This window comes from Neofelis nebulosa, chromosome 10, assembly GCF_028018385.1.
Source record: "Neofelis nebulosa isolate mNeoNeb1 chromosome 10, mNeoNeb1.pri, whole genome shotgun sequence".
Classification (NCBI taxonomy): Eukaryota; Metazoa; Chordata; class Mammalia; order Carnivora; family Felidae; genus Neofelis; species Neofelis nebulosa.
Window position 1 is genome coordinate 85,308,917 of NC_080791.1, and position 20,006 is coordinate 85,328,922.

The following is a 20,006-nucleotide window of genomic DNA, read 5'->3' on the forward strand; positions in this document are numbered from 1 at the left end:
CTAGCAGTGTCTAAGATCCAGGTGTGCTGGGGAGACATGCTGGCATGTGAGAATAATACAGACCAAAATGCATGGCCTTTAGTTTATGGAAAAGAGACCACTTTTTAAAAGCTAGTATAATAAGGAAAATTTACTAATTTATATTCTCTTGAAAAATATTTAGAATCTTGCAAATATATTGAACAAACACATAGTTCAAAAATGTGCTTTAAATGTTATAAACAAAATCGGTTGTGAAAATTAAATATTCTGAAACAGTATCTTATTATAATGCTCTAATTTGTGAAATGAGTGAATAAATAAAATGAATTGCATTTAATTAGGATAAACACAGTGTAAATAAATGTTTAAAGTCTCATGAGTAGAGTGCTTTTCAGTTTAGTCTTTTTTCCATTATATTGTAATATAATAATTTGTTTAGTAAATATGTTTATAATGATGGCATACAATGAGGCTAACTCATCACCCCTCTAAACAAACAAACTTTGAATTAATAAAGTTTTTCTGTATTCCTGACCTTCATTGAGGGCATTTTATCTCCATGGAATTTAAAAGCAAAGGACAGACTGTAAGGTGTATATAAAGATATGTATCTATCATCAATGGAGGAACATGGGGCTGTTCTCCCTTACTACAGTTACTGAAAAGAAATATGTTATGACAAACTCATTGTGTAGTTTCATTTGAGGCATTCCTATTATATAAATTTTCACTTAATGAGAAGGATGGTGAGAGTGAAGTTACATAATTTCTTTAAGAAGTAAATTCAGGACTGGGGCACCTGGTAGCTCAGATGGTTGAGTGTCCAACTCTTGATTTTGGCTCAGGTGATGATCTCAGGGCTGGTCATGAGATTGTGCCCCTCAATGGGCTCCCTTCTGGGTGTGGAGCCTGCTTAAAATTCTCTTTCTCCCTCCCTCTGCCCCTCCCCTGCTTGTGTGCGCAGGTACACATGTGAGCACTCTCTCACTCTCTCTCTAAAAGTGAAAAAAAAGAAAGAAGTTCAGAACTTACCTGTAATTATTTTACAACAAAGATCTTAGGCAATTCAGAGCAAATCAACATTTACACGAGTTTTAGACATAAATGATCATGAAATGGGAGAGATGAGGGAGAATAATCTTCTCATTACTGTCACATTGACTGGAAGTCCTAGCCACAGCAATTAGACAACAAAAAGAAATAAAAGTCATCCAAATCAGTAAGGAAGAAGTAAAATTTCCACTATTTGCAGGTGACATGATACTATAGATAGAAAACCTGAAATATTCCACCAAAAAAACCCGCTAGAACTGATAAACAAATTCAGTAAAGTCAGAGGGTACAAAATCAATGTACAGAAATCAGTTGTATTTCTATACACCAATAATGAAGCAGCAGAGAGAGAAATTTAAAAAAAAATGATTCTATTTACAATTGCACCAAAATAATAAGATACCTAGGAATAAACCTAACCAAATGGGTGAAAGATCTGTACTCTGAAATCTACAAAAAAGTAATGAAAGAAGTTGAATATGACACAGAGAAATGGAAAGACATCCCATGCTCATGGATTGGAAGAACAAATATTGCTAAAATGTCTATACTACCTAAAGCAATCTGCACATGTAATGCAATCCCTACCAAAATACCAATAGCATTTTTCACAGAACTAGAAAAAAATATTCCTAAAATTTGTATGGAACCACAAAATATCCCAAATAGCCAAAGCAATCTTTAAAAAGAAAAGCAAAGCTGGAGGTATACGATTCCAAGCTTCAAGTTATGTTACAAAGCTGTAGTGATCAAAAGAGTATGGTACTGGCACAAAGATAGACACATAGATCAATGGAATAGAATAGAAAACCCAGAAATAAACCCTCAATTATATGGTCAATTAATCCTCAACAAAGCAGGAAAAAGTATCCAAAGGGACAACAACTGTCTCTTTAACACATGGTGTTGAAAAACCTGCACGGCGACATGCAAAAGAATGAAACTGGACCACTTTCTTATACCATACATAAAAATGAAGCCAAAATGGATTAAAGACATAAATGTGAGACCTGAAACCATAGAAACCCTAGAAGAGAACACAGGCAGTAACTTCTCTGACATTGGCTATAGCAATTTTTTTTCTCAAAATGTCTCCTGAGGCAAGAGAAACAAAAGCAAAAATAAATTATTGGGACTACATCAAATAAAAAGCTTCTGCACAGTGAAAAAAAAAATCAACAAAACTGAAAGGCAACCTATGGAATGGGAGAAGATATTTGTAAATGACATATCAATAAAGGGTTAGTATCCAAAATATATAAAGAACTTCTAAAACTTAACACCCTAAAAACCAAATAATCCAATTCAAAAGTCGGCAGAAGACATAAACAGACATTTCTCCAAAGAAGACGTACAGATGGCCAACAGACACGTGAAAAGATGATCATCATCACTTATCATTAGGGAAATGCAAATCAAAACTGCAATGAGACATCACCTTATGCCTGTCAAAACAGCTAAAATCAACAACACAAGAAACAACGGGTGTTGGCAAGGATGTGGAGAGAGAAAGAATCCTCTTGCACTGTTGGTAGGAATACAAACTGGTGCAGTCACCCTGGGAAACAGGATGGAGATTCCTCAGAAAGTTGAAAATAGAACTACCCTACAATCCTGCAATCACAGTACTGGGTATTTACCCAAAGAATACAAAACAAAACAAAACAAAACAAAACAAAAAACCCAACAGTTCCAAGGGATACATGCACCCTTATGTTTATAGCAGCATTATTTAAAATAGCCAAGATATGGAAGCAGGCCAAGTATCCATCGATTGATGAGTGGATAAAAAAGATGTTGGGAATAAAAAGATGTGGTGTGTGTGTGTATGTGTGTGTGTGTGTGTGTGTGTGTGTGTGTGTACATATATATACATATATGTATATATATGTACACACACACACACATATATATGTATATATAATGGAATATTATTCACCCATAAAAAATAATGAAATCTTGCCATTTGCAACCACATGGGTGGAGCTAGAGAGTATAATGCTAAGCTAAATAAGTCAGTCAGAGAAAGACAAATACCATATGATTTCATTCATGTGGAATTTAAGAAACAAAACAAATGAGAGAGAGAGAGAAATCAAGAGACAGACTCTTGGGGCGCCTGGGTGGCTCAGTCGGTTAAGTGTACGACTTCAGCTCAGGTCGCGATCTCGCGGTCCGTGAGTTCAAGCCCCGCGTTGGGCTCTGGGTTGATGGCTCAGAGCCTGGAGCCTGTTTCCGATTCTGTGTCTCCCTCTCTCTCTGCTCCTCCCCCGTTCGTGCTCTGTCTCTCTCTGTCTCAAAAATAAATAAACGTTAAAAAAAAAAGTTAAAAAAAAAAAGGGACAGACTCTTAATGATAGAAAACAAACAGATGGTCAGCAGAGATGGGGGGTGGTAATAGGTGATGGGGATTACGGAGTGCACTTGTCATGATGATCACAGGGTGATGTGTGAAATTGCTGAATCACTATGTTGTACACCTGACACTAATATTACACTGTATGTTAACTAACTGGAATTAAACTAAAAGTTTAAAAAAGTTCCTAAGCTCCTAAATTGCTACAGACAGCAACTGTAGCCCCACAGTACCAACCAATTGCTGACTTCAGACAGCTTCCTTTGCTTTCCAGTTAAATGAAGTAAGCCCAAGGGTCTTCTCTATAATATGAGACACCATGGAACACAACCCAAAGAAACGTAATATTATCTTGAAGGACAACAAAACATGTATAATTAACTAATAAGCATGGAGAGCTATTTCCTCCCCAACATTTTCTCCATTGGAATTCTTATGTTCCCATTCATTTCTTTATTGGTCTTCTCTGTGTTCACAACATTCCATGCTGTTGCTGCATTGTCAGGAGATGGGTCTCGGTGCTCACTTATGCTGATAATTCTGCTTTTTCTCTTTCACCTCTCTCTCATGAAAAGAGAGAGGCTGTGCTTCTTTGGAAAGTCCAACTCTTAACTAGTTATCTAAATTTCTTAATCATACTGGTCCTCCTTCATGTATGTGTCATTAATAATAAACTAATGGGGGGGGTGCCTGGGTGGCTTAGTCAGTTAAGTGTCCAACTGTGGCTCAGGTCATGATCTCGCGGTTCGTGAGTTTAAGCCCCGCATCGGGCTCTGTGCTGACGGCTCAGAGCCTGAAGCCTGCTTCGGATTCTGTGTCTCCCTCTCTCTCTGCCCCTCCCCCCCCCCCTCTCTCTCTCTCTCTCTCTCTCCCTCTCTCTCTCTCTCTCAAAAATGAATAAATCTTAAAAAAAATTTAATAAAAAAAATAATAAACTAATGGATTCTTCAATTCCCTGGCTTGGGCCTTCTTACACTTCCCCTTTTTAATGTCTTAAAAAATTAATAAAATGTTTACTTTTCACTATTTTGTTTAAAATGGGCTCTCCTAATAGTTACATTTTAATTTAATAATTTGGGAATCTAAAAATCACTATCCAGTGGCCCATTCCAAAATCTTAAGTCTCTTTAATCTCACTTTTCCAGCAATTTCATCCTTGAATATGAAAATCCATTGCTCCTTACCTTTAAGTGTTTAAAAATACAACTTCTCAATTTACAACTTTTTTCCCAAGGGATAAGAAAATAGCTTGAGTTCCGATAAATTATTCCAGCGAATTTAGTCACAGAATAAACAAAAAGAATTCATTAACTTTATAATTTTATAAGGTTTTAACATATCTTAAGAATACTGATATCCTGAGGTGCATGGGTGGCTCAGTCGGTTAAGTGTCTGACTTCAGCTGAGATCATGATCTCACAGTTCATGAGTTTGTGAGTTCGAACTCCTCCATATAAAACAGATTATATTTAATTTGAGTAAGAACTTTTTAAGTTCCCTGCCTGGTAAGTGTTTTCTTCTCTTTCTCAAACATTGCAAGAACTAAGAGTACTCTTAGGCTGAGTCATTTTGAAATACACGGTCAATTTGTCTTATTTTAGCTAATTTAATGCCTTAGTCCTTTCCTTTTGGTTTATCAGTGAGGACCAGAGTTTTGTTGGGGTACAGTCTTATCTCTCCACCCAAATGCTATTATTCTATTTGAATGGCTAGAGAACTTTGCAGTAGTCCATTTTTATTCCTAAGACCATGTAGCTGTCAAATCTCAGACCATTCACAAAAATGCATTTTGTAATGGTAAATTTTAAAGGAACGGGGTTAACTTAGGTTTCCTAATATAATTACCATGCATCATTTAAATCAATTAATTAATTAACTGAATTATTTTACTTATATACTGAAGTTAAAGATGTAGGCACAATAGCTGTGAAATTTGAAATTATTATAATTTTCTCTCTTTTCCTACAAAAGAACACTTCCTTGTGAGGCATCTCTGTTCACCTCCCACCCCACTGGGTGGTAGGAAGCTTGATATTCCAATTAGAGGTGTTCCAGTTTCTGCCAGTGTAAACAGCTTTTTTGGTTTTTGTTTTTAGCTGTGTCCTTTCTATACATATTCAACCAAACTGAAGTTTCAAATTTTTACCAGAACTGTTGTTTCCTTTCAGAGGTATAACCTTCCCTTCCCCTTCCTCAGTGTGGTTTCAGGTAGATGAAAATTCTATAAACTGTATACCATTGGGATAGGGGTCCATGGTCTACAGGTGAGTACGCAGCCTTGATCCTCAGAGGCGTCTGTGTATTGGCCTCTTGTGCTTTTTGGCCACTGGACAACCTGCTGGCATCTGAACACCATCAGTTGAGGGGTATGTTATCCTGTCTCCTCTCTGGGTTTTAGCCTCTGTTTTTCCTGAACCTCTGGAGAAAAATCTAGAATTGGTGAGTTGGTACAATTCGCAGTTTTTTTCCTTGGCTTATTCTGGGCCCATTGGTCTCTCTGTGCCACCTCTCTGCCCTTGGCTCCATGTTGGCTCTCACTAGTGCTGCAAACACGAGTCTTAGACACATAGTTTACCTAGTCACCGACTCAGGCTGCCCAACCCACAGCCTCTGGTATTTGGAAGAACCTATTTCCCACTTAACAAAACTCATATCTAGACTGCTGCTTCACTACTAAATATAAGAACGTCTAAATATAAGAATATCTTTGGGGCCTAAGTAAATGACTTCTTGGCTTCAGACTCCATCTGTCTTTTTCCTAAAGTGCTGAGACTCATTTAATCAGTGAGGAGGCATAGGAAACTGTGACTTAAGGGAAAGAGAAAACTTGATTGAAATCAGAAAGCATGACAAAACAACTAAAAAAATCAGGAGAAAATAGTTCTAAAAATCTTTAGAGTGTATCAATGACATGAGGATAAAGCAAAATATACTAGGGACCCAGAGAGGTAAACAAAATGCTGAAACTGGATTTTATTTTTAGGAAATTTGACACACCCCAATGAATTTGAGTTTCTCCTTCCATTGTCTTGCAGGGGAAGGACACAAGAGACAAATTTCAAGGCCTACCCAAAGTGGGAAGTCTAACAGAAAACTCTCTCCCCTCATAAAAGAAGAGTCACAGTAAGTTAAATATTGAAAAGGCAAACCAGAAATGATACCCTCCAGGTGGCTGCAAGTAAAATAGATTATTTCAAACATTTTCTCTGTGTAGAAGAGAAAAATAATCTTCACTGAGAATTCATACCACACAGGTTGACCCTCACTTGTAGTTTAAAATACATGAGATAAAGATGAAGAGAAAATTAATTATCTGAAAGAAAAATGCCTAAAAACACAATGCAAAAATGTACCATAAAGAGACAAAGACATGAGAAATACAAAAGAGAGATTAAGAGGCATGGAGGTCAAAATCAGAAGCTCTAGCTCACACCTAATCAGGGTTTTCTGTAAAGAATGGAATGAAGGGATATAGGACAGAGACTATTTGACAATGGGTGATAAATTTCCAGGAATGATGCACGGTACCAATCCACAGATTCAAGAACACCAAGCAGGAAAAATAAAAAGCAATCTCCCTTAGACATTTTGTGGTGAAGCTGAAAAATATCAAAGAAAAGGAAAGATACTAAAAGTAGCCAGAGAAAAGATTACCTTCAAGGGATTAACATTTAGAATGATAGATGGTTGCTCAATAACAACAATGGAAGGTAGAAGTCAGTGATGACATCTTCCATTCACTAAGTGAAAATACCTTATATAAAGGAGGGCAAAAGAAAGACATTTTCAGATAAGTAAAAACGAAAAGAGTTTGTTACCAATAACTTAAAGAAGGGTATGCTAGATAGAAGAAAAGTAATCACAGGTGGAAGGACTGAAATAGAAGAAGGAATTATAACAATAAAGAGGGGGAAGGAATGGGGCTAAATCTAAATAAATATTTGCTACATATAAGAATTTAAAATTTGGGGGAAATTTTTAAAAAGATAAATTTCACGGAAGCCTGGGTGGCTCAGTCAGTTAAGCGTCCAACTTCAGCTCAGGCCATGATCTCAGGGCTCATGGGTTTGAGCCCTGCATCGGGCTCTGAGCTGTCAGCACTCTGAGCTCTCAGAACTGTGCTGACAGCTCAGAGCCTGGAGACTACTTTGGATTCTGTGTCTCCCTCTCTCTCTGCCCTTCCCCTCATGCTCTGTCTCTCAAAAATGAATAAATGTTAAAAAAAATTTAAAAAAAATTTTTAATGTTTGTTTATTTTTGACAGAGAGAGAGACAGAGCATGAGTAGGGGAAGGGAAGACAGAGAAGGAGACACAGAATCCAAAGCAGGCTCCAGGCTCTGAGCTGTCAGCACAGAGCCCAATGCAGGGCTCGAACTCACAGACTGTGAGATCATGACCTGAGCCAAAGTCGGACGCTCAACCGACTGAGCCACCTAGGCTCCCCTAAAAAAAATTTTTTTAAGATAAATTTCATGGCAATAATAGCATATGTTACAAATTGTGTGACTGAAGTTAAGGTATTCTAATGTTCTCAATTATTTGGGAGAAGAGTAAATATATTTGTTTACTTTAGATTTTGATCACTTACATATGCAAGCTTAAACATTCAGAGTAATAACACAAAAGAATGGAAATGGAGTGTATAATTTCCAAACTCTACTAGGGGGAAATGTAATGAGAAAAAAAAAGTCAATCTAAAAGAACATAAAAATGGAGAAAAAATGAAACATAAGAAAACCAGGACATATAGAAAGCAAATAATAATCCAAAAATATCTGTTGTGACAATAAATAGAAAAGACCAAATCCTTTAGTTTAAAGATTGTCAGATAATTGTTTTCATATTAACTGTATACCAAGGAACTTCCTAAAATAGAATATACAAACATAGGAAGTAAAAGAAATGAAAGAAGATATATTAAGCAAGTAAAAATAAAAAAATAATAATTAGCTGGGAAATTTCTATTAATATTGCATAATTGAGATTTTTACTAGAGCTAGGGAGAATCTTTACTGAATGATAAAAGTTTCAATTCATGAGAGAGAAATAATATTTCCAAATATGTGTGTTTCTAAGAACCAAATTTACAATACATAAAGAAAAACTTGACAGACTACAAGATGAACTAAATTCATTTCAATAAAGAAAGACTCAGACACATCTTTCTAATGAATTGGTAGAACAACAGAATTAATTGATCTCTTGCACCTAACAACTGTAATTCAAGTTTCATGGAAATTTTCAGAAAAATTGACCACATGTTGGGACTAGAAGTAAATCTTAACAACCACGTCTTATACTAAATACAACCTTATTAAGTTGGCCACTGGGAAGAACTGGCCACATGTAGGTAAGCTTGTTCCAGAGAGGATTTTCAACTCTGGAATGTTTCCACTGGCCCGGTTTATTAGTCCCTTCGTGTTTTATGGCCCACCTAAAACAAAATAAGAGACAAAAAGGAATTTAGTAAGATTAAATATGATTTTTAAATATTTATTGAGTACTTCTTACTATGTACTAGGCAAAGTTCAGTTTGAATTAACAACCCAAATCTGATCATTTGCTGTGTACAAGAGACATACAAAAAAGCCATTTTAAAATGAAAGAATAATTTTTTTTAAATAAGGAAACATTGGCAGTGTTATAACTGACAGTGGAATTTGAAGAAAAGTCAAAGTAAATAACCATTTTATAATAGCAATGACATAAATAACAAAATAATACTGACAGAAAAAATCAAGCAAAGCTTTGTAGAGATATTCAAAGAGAAACTGACATAAACACAATTACTGTGAGAGACCTCATTACAAGACCAACAGATTATAAACCACCAGGAAAGTTTTTCTAGAGTAACACATAAGGACATGAAATATCTGACTGATAAAACCAATAAATGTAAGTATGACCATTTGTTTATATACATTGTAGCCTACCAACAGAAAATACCTCTTTTTTAACAATTCTTGGAACATTTGTAATATTTGCCATGTACTAACAATGTAAAAATTTTAGAGGCACCTAGATGGCTCAGTTGGTTAAGTGTCTGAGTCTTGATTTCCACTCAGGTCGTGATTTCATAGAGGGTCATGAGATCAAGGTTAACTTATGATGTTAGGTGCTTTTTTATTAAAAGCAAAATTGAGAAGAACTAATAAATATTCAAGTCAATTATTTTAATATATATATAAAATTGTCCCACGGAAAATACATGAAAGGAAATAATATTTAAATAGAAATAAATAAATTAAAAAACAGAACATCAGTAGAATGATTCAAAAAAAGTTTTTGAAATAAAAATAAAATAGCAAATCTCTTACAAATAAAACTAGATTAATATAATACAATCCAAACAGGAAAACTGAGCTAAATATTTAGCATAGAAAGGGCTTAAAGAATATATTATGCATGTGTAGTTTAATAAACGCAAAAATTCTGATGAAATAAATAAAATTAAAAAAAAACTCATAGACTTGAAACAGAAAATACAGAGCATGCTCTTGCTTGCATAACTCCACAGGTCATGGAACAGATCATTTTCATGCTATATAAAATATTTTAAATCATAAAGATAGAGAAAACTAGTTCATTTATTCCACGAAGGAGAGATAAGCTTCATAATAAAGTCCACCACTGGTAATTAAGAAGAATACATGGGGCGCCTGGGTGGCTCAGTCGGTTAAGCGGCCGACTTCGGCTCAGGTCATGATCTCGCGGTCCGTGAGTTCGAGCCCCGCGTCGGGCTCTGTGCTGACAGCTCAGAGCCTGGAGCCCGTTTCAGATTCTGTTTCTCCCTCTCTCTCTGCCCCTCCCCTGTTCATGCTCTGTCTCTCTCTGTCTCAAAAATAAATAAACGTTAAAAAAAAAAAAGAAGTAATACAGCAATTTTACTTAAAGAGGTAAAATTCCTAAATCAATATTAGCCAATAAAATTTAACACTATGGCAAGAGAATAATCACTATAGCTAAGTCATACCAAGTCTAGAAATAAAATGATGGACATTTATTAAAATAACAAATCACTGATTAATGAATGAGAATACAAGAAGCAGCCCATCACCTACACTTTTTGAGCACATGTGATGGTCATCTGAGCTTAAAAGTTTTCTGAAATAGCCCGTCCCCATCAGAACCAACTGCAGTACTCAATCTTATGTTCAAGGGCCCAGATTTCCCATAAGATTGATGGAAATTCTTGGGGCCTGATGGTGAGGGGTGGGGTGGCAGGAAAGACCTGTTCCTTACCAACATGGAACCAGGTGGAACCAAGTTGAAGGCTCTTAGAAGACAGGGCATATAGCCCCTGTGTTATATTTCTCAGTGAAATCATATGTTTTAGTTTGATGCCCCCAGAATGTTAGCTACATGCAATAAATACCCAACCACTTGAAATGAAGTCTAAGGGGAAATGGAAAGCTCATTCTTTTAGACAACATATTTGAACTATAGGAAAATGAGTAACATCGGAAGGTAGTAAACTCCTGCTGTTGCTGGTGAAAATGACAGGAACACATAATTAGTTCACATCAATTTTTATTTTTCTGAATACCTGGCAATCTCCTAAAGATCTGCTTCTATTGAAAATCTCTCTAGGGGAGCCAGGGTGGCTCAGTCAGATAAGCATCTGACTCTTGGCTTTGACTCAGGTCATGATATCACAATTCCTGAGAACCGTTCTTTCTCTCCCTTTCTCTCTCCCCTTCCCTGCTTGTGCTCTCTCTCTCTCTCTCTCTCAAAATAAATAAATAAACTTTAAAAATAAAAATAAAAAACAAATTTTGATTCTTATGCTAAAGGAAAACTAAATTATCTGGAGGTGTGTGTGGAAGCTCTCTTTCTTGCTCCTCGTCACCACTTCCAGACTATTGTTCCTGCATCCTCCTCCAAAGGTCTTTGCTTTGAAGCACATTCCAACAGACCAGAGCACCTATTAGCCTTCCTTGTTGCATTCATATCAGTTCCTCTTTACCCTTCCTGCTCATTTATTAAAGATTTTACCATCCTGGATTGCTTTTGTTCTTTCCCCCTCTGTTCTGGTAATCATTCAACATCTTTTAAATATCTAAGTAGACAATCCCCCCTGGCCTCTCAGTGCCTCCAATAATCTTAACTCCATCTCACATCAGCTACCCTTCCCATGGATACAGCCTTAAACTGGTCATTACAAATAACAGTACCACTGCTAAAATTTTAAGTGCAAGAAGCCCACCTTCTCACGACCATCTCCATTTTCTCTAGTTCACATATTTAAGTAGCCCACTCTAACAATTCTTCACTCTACCAAATATTCCAAACCATTTTTTCTATCACCTTGTCACATTCCATACCTCCCTACCAAGTCCACTCTTCCCTCTATACTGAGCTAGAATTCATGATCCAGTATTACAGTCATGCTCTTGTCCTGACTCATTGCCCTACTCTTCCTTTTTTTGTACTCAAGTTTTAAAAAATAGAAACCAACCCTGGTCCAATTCTCTACATACTGAAAGCCTATACCTTAATAGTCGACAGTGGCTAGAGAAAACACATTAAAGATTCCATTCATGGAATCGCAATAGATCAACAGAGAACAATGAGAATGGGAGGTGGTATGGATATATTACAGAGAGTTTTGAGAATTTAAGAACTTTTTGGTTCTCACAATGATTGGAAGACATTGCTGTCATTTCACCTGGCAGGGGACCAAGAATACCAAATGTCCTTCAAAGTGTGGGAAAGTCCTACACAAAGAAAGTTTGTCCTGCATTCTACACTTGCAAATTTCCCTCTGAATGTTCATGTTAGATCAATATCTATTTATAAGTGCCTAAAACCAAACTACATTTTATAATAAAGTATTTTTGCTCGATTATAATACACATTACATTTTCTAGAAATGCAACTCCCTCTAATATCTCAAAAGGGAGGGGTGCCTGAGTGTCTCAGTCGGTTAAGCGTCCAACTCTTTGTTTTAGCTCAGGTCATGATCTCAGGGTTTCATGAATTTGAGCCCTGCATGGGGCTCCAGGCTGACACTGTGGCGCTTGTTTGGGATTCTCTGTCTCCGTCTCTCTCTGTCTCTCTCTCTCTCTGCCTCTCCCTCACTTGTGCTGCCTCTGTCTCTCTCAAAATAAATAAATATACCTTTAAAAAAGTATCTCAAAGAGGGTAACTTTGATGCTTCATGTGTCATTTACTCGTTTGGAAAAATCCTATCACTAATGACACTAACATTCATGGCTTTTGAGTCACCAGTATAACACAACTGTATCATTTGGCATTTATAGTTCATACATTTAGCTGGTATTTGCATAGGAACAAGAATCTGCAAACTTAATCATGTTATCTAGTATCACTGTACTGAGAAATTATATTGAAATATATATTACTTTTATTTTTAAATTATTTTTCTTTTACTATAGTTATTGTTACTAGACAGGCATTTATTTGGAAATTATATTGGTGCTTAGGTTATCTTAACTACAAATTGTATTTTGGGATAGTAAAATAATATTTTAGGATTACAAAATATTTGTTATACAAAGGGAGCATCAGATCCAATAGTGTTGACAAGCACTATTTTTAAATGTACAACCACAAACCTCAAGTGGGTCCTTAGGACTTCTGGGGCATCCCACTGCCTTCCTCTAGCCCAATGACTCCAGGCCTCTGAGAAGCACACCATTTCCTTCTCATTAAACCTCCCACACTATGTCATCCATTGCTCAGGGCTGTTGGAGATCTTATTTCACTGACAAAACACAAGTGTTCAAAAGAGACCTTCTTCATCTTCCCATCAGCAAATCTTCCAGACTCCCTCCCTCTAGACTAGCTAGAGTGGAGCTGTTTGGCTCTAGTCTAAGGCCAAAACTTTGGCCTGTGGCCTAGATCCTTATCCTCTGTCATCTAGGACTTTGTTTCTGCCCTGCACTATTAATTTTCCTGCCCTCTGGGTCATTCCATATGCATAATATCTGCCAGGTCTGACATAGAAAAAAAATAAAAAGAAACGAAGGAAGGAAGGAAGGAAGGAAGGAAAGAAAGAGAAAGAAAGAAGGGAGGGAGAGAGAGAAAGAAAAAAGAAAGAACAAAGAAAAAAGAGAAAGAAAAGAAAGAAAGAAAGAAAGAAAGAAAGAAAGAAAGAAAGAAAGAAAGAAAGAAAGAAAGAAAGAAAGAGAAAAGAACCTTCTCTACACCCCACAACCACCTTCAGTTATTGCCTGATTTCATTGTGTTCCTTTATAGAAAATTCCTTAAAAGACTCATTTCCTCTTCTCTTCTTTTCTCTTAGACCAATTCCAGTTAGATTTTCATCTCTGAAACCCCAATAAAACTGCCCATTAGGATTTTCACATTACAAAAGGCAAAAGTCATTTCTGAAGATACACCTGAACAGCAATGTCTAACAAATGGTCATTTTTCCCTGAAAACACGTTCTTCACTTGACTTGATTTCTCTTAACTTCCATGAAATCACATTCTCTTGGTTTTCTCCTATATTAGTAGCCAAATTGTTAGTCTCCTCTTCCTTGCCAGAGGGTGGGCAATAAGGGTTTGCTACATCAATGGAGTTTTTAGATGTCCATTAGTCTGATATATGTAGGGATATTCCTCTAAGATAAATGTTAATTTGTTGCATTTTGTACCTCTTACTACATCAACAACAACAAAAGACACAGCACTAATAGGTTCTTGTGGGTTTTAGAAACATCATGTACCACACTTGAAAAATACTGCTCTGAGCCTTTTACCAGATAACCCAGAAGGCTGTCAATTTCAACAGGCGTCCACAGCATGACAGGAATCTGAAGCAGGTCCAAGTGGCAGTACAAGCTTCCCTGTCACCTGGATGTTACAGCCTGGTACATCCAGTAGCTTTGGAGATATCTGAAGTGGTGAGGATGCTGTATTAAATCTCTGGTAAGCCCAATACTCTTATTACAGGTAAACTCTGGCATTCTGGAGTAAGATAGATCATACTCTGCAATAGGAGCCAACTCTGTTTTTAAAAAGCAATGTACTGGTTGTACTGGAAAGCTTTCTTCAAGACTGAGAACAGGAGCATGTATCATTATTTCCCTCCATCCCTGCCACGCTCTTATTTTCCTTCCACTTTGCTGACCTAGGACTGCACTTCCTAATAAAACCTTAGCATATAGAAATGCTGCCCCAGACAGCATTGTTTTCAAGGAGACTAGAATGAAAACTCCAAAGGAAGGCGTAGGGAGAGGCAATTTAAATATTTAGCCAGCCATACGCTTGGGTCAGGTATCTATTCATAAAAGAGTGTAAACTGAATTTAAACAATATCTTGGCAAAGGGGTTGGGACAGGACTTAATCTGCAAGTGTGAGGATTCAAAAATAAAACTTCAGCCATAATATACAATATGCTTATAATTTACAAAAGCATACTTGTATGAATGTATGGGTAGAAACTTATTTTTTAGTTTAATTCTAAGGTTCTTTCAAGGGAAAACATTCAGTCTTCTGGTTGCAGTTCCTATATAACTTCAGCCCAACAAAGTCTCTTTAAAAGGAGCTGATCAAGTTCAACTTACATTATTAATAAACATTCGCATAGACCAAAGGCCATTAGATTTCAGAGTTCCAGCACAGTATGAGTTTTTATGTAAAAGCAATAGACATCTTAATATTCTGTCTTATAAATGAAGAGCTGACAGACCCTTAACTGTAATGGCACCAGCAGGCCCAGCCGTAATGACTGTACAAGTGCATAACATAAATCTTTACAGCATTTATAGATAACAAAACTTTACAGCATTGTTACGGACCCAGAATCTTAATTCCTGAAAGCCTCCACTAGGTGGAGACAGCGATTCGTGCAATGCTTGCAGGCAGCCTTTTTCTGGCCCCTGAAGAATTTATCTCTATTTAATATTTTCCCTTCTTCTCTTTAGTGTAAAAAAGGGTATTCTTGAACAATTAGGTGTTTTTAATAGAAACATTATATAAAACAAAACATCTCAGGCTTTGGAAGCCCTACTTGAAAACACACACCTATATACACACCCTACAAGACAGCCAAATAAGGTTCAAAAGCAGGTTTATTTAGTTAAAATAGTGTCTGTATTAACCCTGACTTTCCATTAAAGATAAAAAGTCTATTTATGAAACTTAATGAGCATCTACCCCCATGGATAGGAGTATGACCAAAGTTAAAATATCCTCCTGGATTTAACTGAGCCTAAAAGATAAAAAATCAGAATCATTCAGCATTTCAGTTGACCCATACCTCCTCCCTCAAAAACTAGGTCCAGGATTGATCATATCAATTCAGTCTGACTAGTAGACTCATACACAGAATGCTCTAGTCAATTAATGTTATAAAGAAATGGGAAACAAAAACACTTTAGATAATATTTTTGGAGTTCAGCACCTTTGATGGAACTTCAGTGTTGTGGCAGGCTATGAGAAATTGTGCAAGACTGTATGCACTGTGATAGAAAGGTATTATTTTATACTCTTAGAAATTAATAGTAAAATAAAAACAAACCTAAAATGTGTTGCAGCTGAAGAGCAAATTGTCTTTTTCATATTCTATCAGGACACTATTATGTTGTTTCCAACAATGTAATAAACATAATAAGAAAATATGATGCAGTATATATTTTGGATCTGATAGAGTAAATTTTAAATACTCTGGCAAATTCTAACTCAAAGCAGCAGTGTCTAAGAAACATACATGTGAAAACTATCAGATTCACACCCTGCAACCATCAGAGAAACACTTTAACTCTTTGCTTTGGGTGAGGACCTATTTATTTCTTTAACAGGTCACTTTTCAGCTTTTAAGGTCATCTAAGCCACAGATTAGACCACTTAGAATGCATCCATAATTAATTTAAAATTGCATGGTTCCTCAGAAACAACAAATGGCACACTATTTGTATAAAACTCTCATATATTTCATACATTGATTTTGATAGAAATCAGTTTGTAAGACTAGCTTTAAGTACCCCATGTCTGAAAAAAAACGGATATGAGAAAGAAATGAGTAGATTGTAAATAATACTATTAATAACAACAACTACTACTACCTACTTTGATGGGATTTAATAATAGCACAACAGATTCTCATGGATTTGAACTGTTTTTGAAGCTTTGTATCATTCTAGTCCTCTAGACAGGGAAGAAATCATTTAAAATCAGAACTATGCACAAAACCTAATCATTTTAAACACTGTATAAGGGTTAAAAGATTAGATACATGCATGGAAACTTGAAGCCGTCAAATATCACACTCTAGTCTTATACCAGTACCACTGCATGAAATATTTTAGGCTACATCTATTTTGCAATTTGCACTGAATATTAAAGATAAATTTAGTAGTTTATATAAATATTTTGGAGATTTAAATTTTAAGTAACTTTACCTGAACAGAAACAGGGCACCGAAGGTTGGAGTATCATTAATTTACAAGCCAAAATGTATAAAAAATCAAGAAAATTTGCATATTAAACATTATTTTATTTTATTTTTGGAATATTTTGTACAAACTAATAAGTACAGTTGGAATTTGTTCATCTGTGTTATATATTCTTATTTACCCCATCTCTTTACATTATTTTAATAACTAGCAAATTAGTTAAGACAGAGATTGGATTTTAATGTCAGTGAGGGGCTAAGAAGGAGAACTTTATGCTCATGGCTCTATCTTGCATAACTAGGAATGTCTAAGAATGAGAAATTGGTCTAGAAATTACACTGAAAGTAATACTAATTTCATAAAAATTTCCATAATTTTATATTTTTCTCAGTTGAATATAATTAATTAATTAAGCCCTTTAACACAATCCAAAGTTATTTTTTTAAGATCAACAATGAAACATGGTGGAAACCCATAGTACAATAACGGTAATTGCCAGCAATATGTATGTATTTAACGTATAAATGTAAATGGATATACAAATGGATATAAACCCAAATCTGACATCTCTTGTAATTTTGCTTTTTAAAATAAGTCTTTGACCTGAGCTATTTTGTTTTGTTTTTCTAGTTGGTTGAGCTTCCTGGTTATTTAGATTCTGGATACATAGAAGTAATCTATATTCAGCACTAAAAACCTATCATTATCTCCCATACTCAGAGAGTTTCATACTTGTGTAAAAGCAAAGCTCTCTTAGCAACTACAGTAAAATCTCTATCAAGTACAAGATTTGTAAACAAATAAAAAAAATCCATTCTTCCTTCAACAATACTTGTTTACAGTGGAACCCCGTATGATCTCTGCATTCCTGAATCTGTTTCATTTGTCTCTGATCTGTGCCTGATAGGTTAGCTTTGGTACCTCAGCTCTTTGGGGAATAAGCTTTCTGAAGTTCTTGCATTGATTTTTGTGCAAATAAGACAAACAAATAACTGTCTGTTGAGTGCCTGCTCTTTCTCCCCAGCTCTATGCCAGGCACTATAAGGAATCTAAAAGAAGTTAGAGAGGGCTTCTGCCCTCAGGAAAGGTGCTGCATTTTAGGATGAAGCAAAAATTATATCTGGTGAAGTTTCTGAAAACAATACAATATGTAATAAAAAATGGCACTCTCAATAGAAACTACAACAGTTACAACTAATGTAAAGAAAATAAAATGAGCTTTATGTTATGGAAAGAAACTGTTGGGGGGGGGAGGGGAGGAAATCCTTAAAGGAGGCATGCATTTTAAATACATGAAACTCCCATGAGTTTGGAACAGTGAAGGAGAAGAAAACAGATGCCATTTCAAAAAATGGAGAAAGAATACAATTTTTGGTATTATAGAATAACTACAAAATATATGATACTTTGAGTAAAAACACAGAGTTTTGGCTAGAAGAGAGTAATTTATATCTACAGCTTTTCATTTCCCTGCCCTTGTCATGTCTAGCCAACTCTTTTGCTGAACGTATTTCACCATGTACAACTCCTGATTGCCTCTGTTTTTCCATATCAGGAAGAAATAGTTATCCTCCAAATAATTCTCCTTTCCTTCAGTAGTAATTGATTTTTGGACAGGCACATGGCTGCCTAGCTACAAGATTTGCTTGCATTTAAGTGTAGCCAGGTAGCAAAGTTCTAGCCAAATGAGCTGTGAGTGGGTATGGCTCCTTTCTCTTCTCCATCCCTCTGGCTGGAAGATGGCAAAGGCTGGAACAGCCACTTTAGACTCCTCGGTAGAGGCCACATGATAAGAATGGAGCGCTGCCTACCAGCCCTGTAGTTCCCCCCGTCTATAAACAACCATGCAAAGAGAAATGAGCCTCTGTATATGCCTAAAAGATTTGGAGTCTATTTGTCACAGCAGTTTGGTGTACATGTTTTCTAGTATAACTTAGTCATTTCTATTGTTCTAGTCTTTTACTTTTTCCTGTTCTTTCTCTCAAACATTTACTCCTTTCTCCGCTGTTTACCTCTGAGGAACTTTTATGGGTTAAGGGTGGCTGCTACCACTGATAACTCATCTCTTTTCTAATTCTCATTGCTGCCTTCATCAGCTCCCATCCTTTCCTTTCCTTTCTTTAATGTCCACCCACTGGTTTATCTAACAGTAGTTTCTCTGGTTCTTTAAGGAATGCTTTTAAAGGCAGTAAGCGATAATGCTTTTAAAGGCAGCAATGTTAGCATTATAATGATGGACCCCAGTTGCCTGGTCTAAGGGTGATACAGTATGGCCTCCCAGGGAACTGTGGGATGGACTTTAGTGATCACTACATCACTACTCAGAAATTACAGTCATGAGAATTGAGTAATAGCTTTTCATAAGAATTTCCTCTTCAGATATATTTTTCCAAATAGCTTTTAAGGTCTAGATATTGTCTATTGTGAGTCACATTTTAGTTCTATATCAAACAAAGATCCTGAAAAGCAGAAGAACCAGTAACTTAGAGGGAAAGAAGAAAACAGTCGAGGATCCAAATGGAAAAAGTCAGGAACAGTTATCCAGAAAAAAAAAATGATGATATATGAGAGCACTGGGGAAAAAAAGAATATCAATAGGAAGCCCACAAATCTAATCAAATAACAACACGGATCTTTTGCCTAAAGTTGGTTTGGGAGCACCATCCAACACATTTCCACATTTATTCTGCTGGGTGCCAGGCATCCAGGAACTAACACATTTCTAGCCCTGAGGAGTCCCAGTGGGTGGAAGATGGAACAATGGAACAAACAACAGAGATACAAAGTGACCAGGGCAATCAATCATAGGGAGTTATACAAGGTACTACAGAGAACTGACCAGAGAATCACTGAGTATTCTTGAGGGGTGTGTAGTGTGTGGAATGGAGGAGGTCAGTGTGGAGGAAATGGGAAGTTGATTTTCCAGGACTCAGAGACTGGCCAATAGGACATTCTCTGCCCACTTATTTATGAATGAATGAGCTAACCTGGACTATATTTAAAAATCTAGGGGCACCTGGGTGGCTCAGTCAGTTAAGCGTCTGACTCTTGATTTCAGCTCAGGTTATGACCCCAGGGTCATGGGATTCTCTCTGCCTCCCCCTCTTCCCACTCACGCATGCGCATGCTCTCTCTCTCTCTCTCTAAATAAACCTTAAAAATAAATAAAAATAAAAATCTAGCTGGTGAATTCTAGGGTCCCAATTCTCCATATATTAATACTCAAAATTCTTGAATTCTTAAATCTATA

General features: G+C 36.3%; 1 protein-coding gene across 2 annotated transcripts in view; it reads right to left on the reverse strand.

The window, feature by feature from the left end:
• The window catches only part of DCDC1 (doublecortin domain containing 1), a 484,783-nt gene that overhangs the window by 83,330 nt on the left and 381,447 nt on the right, over positions 1-20,006 (reverse strand). For both annotated transcript variants that reach the window (XM_058688531.1, XM_058688532.1), the window contains one exon: positions 8,703-8,826. In XM_058688531.1, coding sequence (XP_058544514.1) covers positions 8,703-8,826 — 124 coding nt within the window. The remainder of the gene's footprint in view (positions 1-8,702; positions 8,827-20,006) is intronic.